The 4030-nt window shown below is 46.1% G+C and overlaps 1 protein-coding gene across 1 annotated transcript in view; it reads right to left on the minus strand.

Annotated features, from left to right (window-relative positions):
• Window positions 1–4030, minus strand: part of MASP2 (mannan-binding lectin serine peptidase 2) — a 22842-nt gene that overhangs the window by 4586 nt on the left and 14226 nt on the right. Inside the window, exons 9-12 of the mRNA XM_011935803.1 lie at window positions 2304–2340; window positions 2197–2222; window positions 1036–1170; window positions 464–538 (exon numbers count right to left, since the gene is read on the minus strand). Of these exons, the coding sequence (XP_011791193.1) occupies window positions 464–538; window positions 1036–1170; window positions 2197–2222; window positions 2304–2340 (273 nt within the window). The remainder of the gene's footprint in view (window positions 1–463; window positions 539–1035; window positions 1171–2196; window positions 2223–2303; window positions 2341–4030) is intronic.

Raw genomic sequence — 4030 nt, forward strand, 5'->3', positions numbered from 1 at the left:
CCTCCCGGGTTCAAGCGATTCTCCTGCTTCAGCCTCTCAAGTAGCTGGGATTACAGGCATGTACCACTATGCCCGGCTAATTTTGTATTTTTAGTAGAGACGGGATTTCTCCATGCTGGTCAGGCTGGTCTCAAACTCCCAGCCTCAGGTGACCCACCTGCCTTGGCCTCCCAAAGTGCTGGGATTACAGGCATGAGCCACACCTGGCCTAAAAATCATTTAATTTTTTATGCTTGCCTAGTTATAAGGTCAAAAATAATCAAATGATTGATGCAGTCAGCACCTAACAACCTCTGTGTATGGAAAGAGGGTGATGAGAACATATTATTTGGAAATAACTTAGCCTAAGAGCCAAGTGCTGAAGTTACATTTCTGCCTACCACAGCTAAAGCTCTCCTCACTGCCTCCTACCCAGTTCTACTTTCCATCAATTTCCAATCTCTTGTGTAAATGTGTCCATTACCAGGCTCACAGACTGGCAGTGATCTTTCTCCTTTGGAGCTCGTCCAGAATCCATCAGCCTCACACACATATTTACCTGCAAATCATTGGAAAAGCAAAAATGTTTAACTGCATGTATAAGATGGTTGTCATTTGCTTGAATACCCCTTTGAAAAATGTCGATTCTTGAGCATCTGTGGGAAATAGAGGTGTCTGAAGAACCATTTTACATGATTTCATAAATAGGAGGTCTCTGCATTACCATGTTTGCTTGCAAAGTGGAAACCTTTTAGATGTGTAACTTGAATATGTATCAAGATCTCAAGTGCTTAATGATAAGGTTTTGACTTGTTAAATTAAACCATTTGGAATATATTGTGTGTTTGTAGTAGTCATTTACTAGATCTGTTTTCAGATTTTTGCAAATTGACATTAAAGTCACTTTAGCTATAATATTTCACTTAGCGGATGGGAGAAGTGACTTTTAATCTTTTGTCTAGCCTTAGCCAAAAATGTTGGTTAAAGTTTATTTTCAGACCATGGGGACTCAAGTTCCAAGTATTGCCCACCCCCAACTTTGAACAATATGCATACCATCATTCACTTTCATTGTGTAGAAGGTCTCTTCACAGCTGTACTGAATCACAGCTTTGTAGGTGGTCACTTCAGGACCTGTGATGTACTCCACTCGGCCACTGGGTAGATCATCAGGAGGGCCACAGTCAACAACTAAGAAAGAAGCGTGGGTGGGAGGAATCCGTTGATCATTTCAATGCTAACTTTCCAAAGGTCTGAAGAAGTACCTTTGGGAGGCCGAGGCAGGCAAATCGCTTGAGCTCAGGAGTTTGAGACCAGCCTGGGCACCATGGCAAGACCCCCTCTCTACAAAAGATTAAAAAGTCGAGCATGGTGGCACGTGCCTCTTGTCCCAATTATGGGAGGCTGAGGGGGAAGGTAACTAAATGGCTGAACTGAAGGGGAGTGGTCCATGCGGAGGAAGAGGTATGCTGCCTTTCCTGGAGAAAGAGAATTTGAAACCACCGGAGCTCCTTAGCATCCTCACGTCAAGTATAAGAAAGGTCTGCAGCAGAACAGCACGCGACATGGCACAGGCTGGTTCGATGTAAAAGGTTGCAATTCACAAGGCAGTAAGGGTAGAAAAGGCCACGACAGTAAGATTGGAGGAGCCAGGCTTGGTGGTTCAAACCTGTAATCAGCATTTTGGGAGGCCAAGGTGGGAAGGTCACTTGAGACCAGGAGTTCAAGACCAGCCTGGGCAACAGCAAAACCCTATCTACAAAAGGTAAATTGGCTGGACTTGGTGGTATGGTCTCAGCTACTCTGGAGGCTGAAGCAGGAGGATCACTTGAGCCTGGGAGGATGAGGTTGTAGTGAGCTATGATCATACCACTGCACTACAGCCTGGGTGATTGATAGAGACCTTGTCTCCAAAACAAAAAATTCAGCTTATTCTTCCGATTCCTTTAATAAGTTGAAGTATTTAGAAAGACTTGGAAGTCTTTCTAAAGCTCACTGGGCATGGTGGCTCACACCTGTAATCCCAGCACTTAGAGAGGCCAGGGCAGCCTGGACAACATAGTGAGACCCCATCTCTAGCAAAAATTTAAAAGGAGCTGGATATGTGGCACGTGCCTGTAGTCCGAGCTACTCAGGAGGCTGAGACAGGAGGATCACTTGAGCCCGGGAGTTTGAGGGTGTGTCATATGAGCTATGATTGAGCCACTGCACTCCAGCCTGGGCAACAGGGCAAGACCCTATCTCTAAGAAAAAAATACATGATTTTTAGTTCACAAAATGGTAATGTACATCATTATCCCAGTTTGGGGTGTGTGTATTACCACATAAAATCACCCCCCTTTCTACATACAGTAGTATATACTTGCTCACACGTGTGTATTGTGTGTAATTGGAGGGACACACACCAAAAGAGTAACGATTCGGCCGGGCCCGGTGGCTCACACCTGTAATCTCAGCACTTTGGGAGGCCAGGGTGGGTGGATCACTTGAGATTAGGAGTTCGAGACAAGCCTGGGCAACATGGTGAAACCCCACCTCTATTAAAATTAAAAAATGACGGGGTGTGGTGGCAGGCATCTCTAATCCCAGCTACTGGGGAAGCTGAAGCAGGAAAATCGCTTGAACCCTGGAGGAGGTTTCAGTGAGCCAAGACTGTGCCACTGCACTCCAGCCTGGGCGACAGAATGAGACCCTGTTAAAAAAAAAAAAATGGTCGCGGGGGCTCACGCCTGTAATCCCAACACTTTGGGAGGCTGAAGCGGGTGGATCACTTGAAGTCAGGAGTTCAAGACGAGCCTGGCCAACATGGTGAAACCTCATCTCTACTAAAAATACAAAAATTAGCTGGGCTTGGTGACAGGCGCTTGTAATCCCAGCTACTCAGGAGGCTGAGGCAGGATAATTGCTTGAACCCGGCAGGAGGAGCTTGCAGTGAGTCTAGATGGCGCCACTCCAGCCTGGGCAACAGAACGAGACTCCGTCTCAAAAAATAAAAAATAAATAAACATAAACAAAGTAATGATTATACCTGCATATGGTGGCATTATGGGCATTAAGATGTTCATAATTTTCTGTATTTTGTATCTTCCATCTTCTACCATGAGTATTGTTATTTTTATACTTAGAAAAATATTGTCAGGCCAGCACTGTGGCTCGTGCCTGTAATCCTAGTGCTTTGGGAGGCCGAGGCAGACGGATTGCCTGAGCTCAGGAGTTCAAACCAGCTTGGGCAACATGGTGAAACCCCGTCTCTACTAAAATACAAAAAAATTATCCAGGTGTGGCGGCGTGTGCCTGTAGTTCCAGCTACTTAGGAAGCTGAGGCAGGAGAATTGCTTGAACCCAGGAGGTGGAGGTTGCAGTGAGCCAAGATTGCACCACTGCACCCCAGCCTGGGCTACAGAGCAAGACTCCGTCTCCAAACAAAAAAATATTGTCGAAGAACACACTTTGGGAGCCTGCGGCAGGTGGATCACCTGAGGTCAGGAGTTCGAGACCAGCCTGGCCAACATGGTGAAACCTCGTCTCTACCAAAAAAATATAAAAATTTGCGGGGTGTGGTGGCATGTGCCTGTAATCCTAGCTACTCAGGAGGCTGAGGCACGAGAATCTTTTGAACCTGGGAGGCAGAGGTTGCAATGAGCTGAGATTGCCACTGCAGTCCAGCCTGGGTGACAGAGTGAGACTCCATCTCAAACACACACACACCAGACACGCACTCATACTTTGGGAGGCCGAGTTGGGCAGATCACCTGAGGTCAGGAGTTCAAGATCAGCCTGACCAACATGGTGAAACCCCCATCTCTACCAAAAAAATATAAAAATTAGCCCGGCATAGTGGCATGTGCTGGTAGTGCCTCCCAGCTCCTGGGGAGCCTGACGTGGGAGAATCGCTTGAACCCACGAGGCAGAGGTTGCATGATCCGAGATCACACCATTGTACTCCAACCTGGTCAACAAAGTGAGAACCTGTCTCAGAACAAAAAAGAAAAGAAAAGAAAACAACAACTTGTCAAAACATACTTTTCTTTCTTTTTTTTTTTTTTTTTTT

The sequence above is a fragment of the Colobus angolensis genome, unplaced genomic scaffold (genome assembly GCF_000951035.1).
Source record: "Colobus angolensis palliatus isolate OR3802 unplaced genomic scaffold, Cang.pa_1.0 Scaffold149, whole genome shotgun sequence".
Lineage (NCBI taxonomy): Eukaryota > Metazoa > Chordata > Mammalia > Primates > Cercopithecidae > Colobus > Colobus angolensis.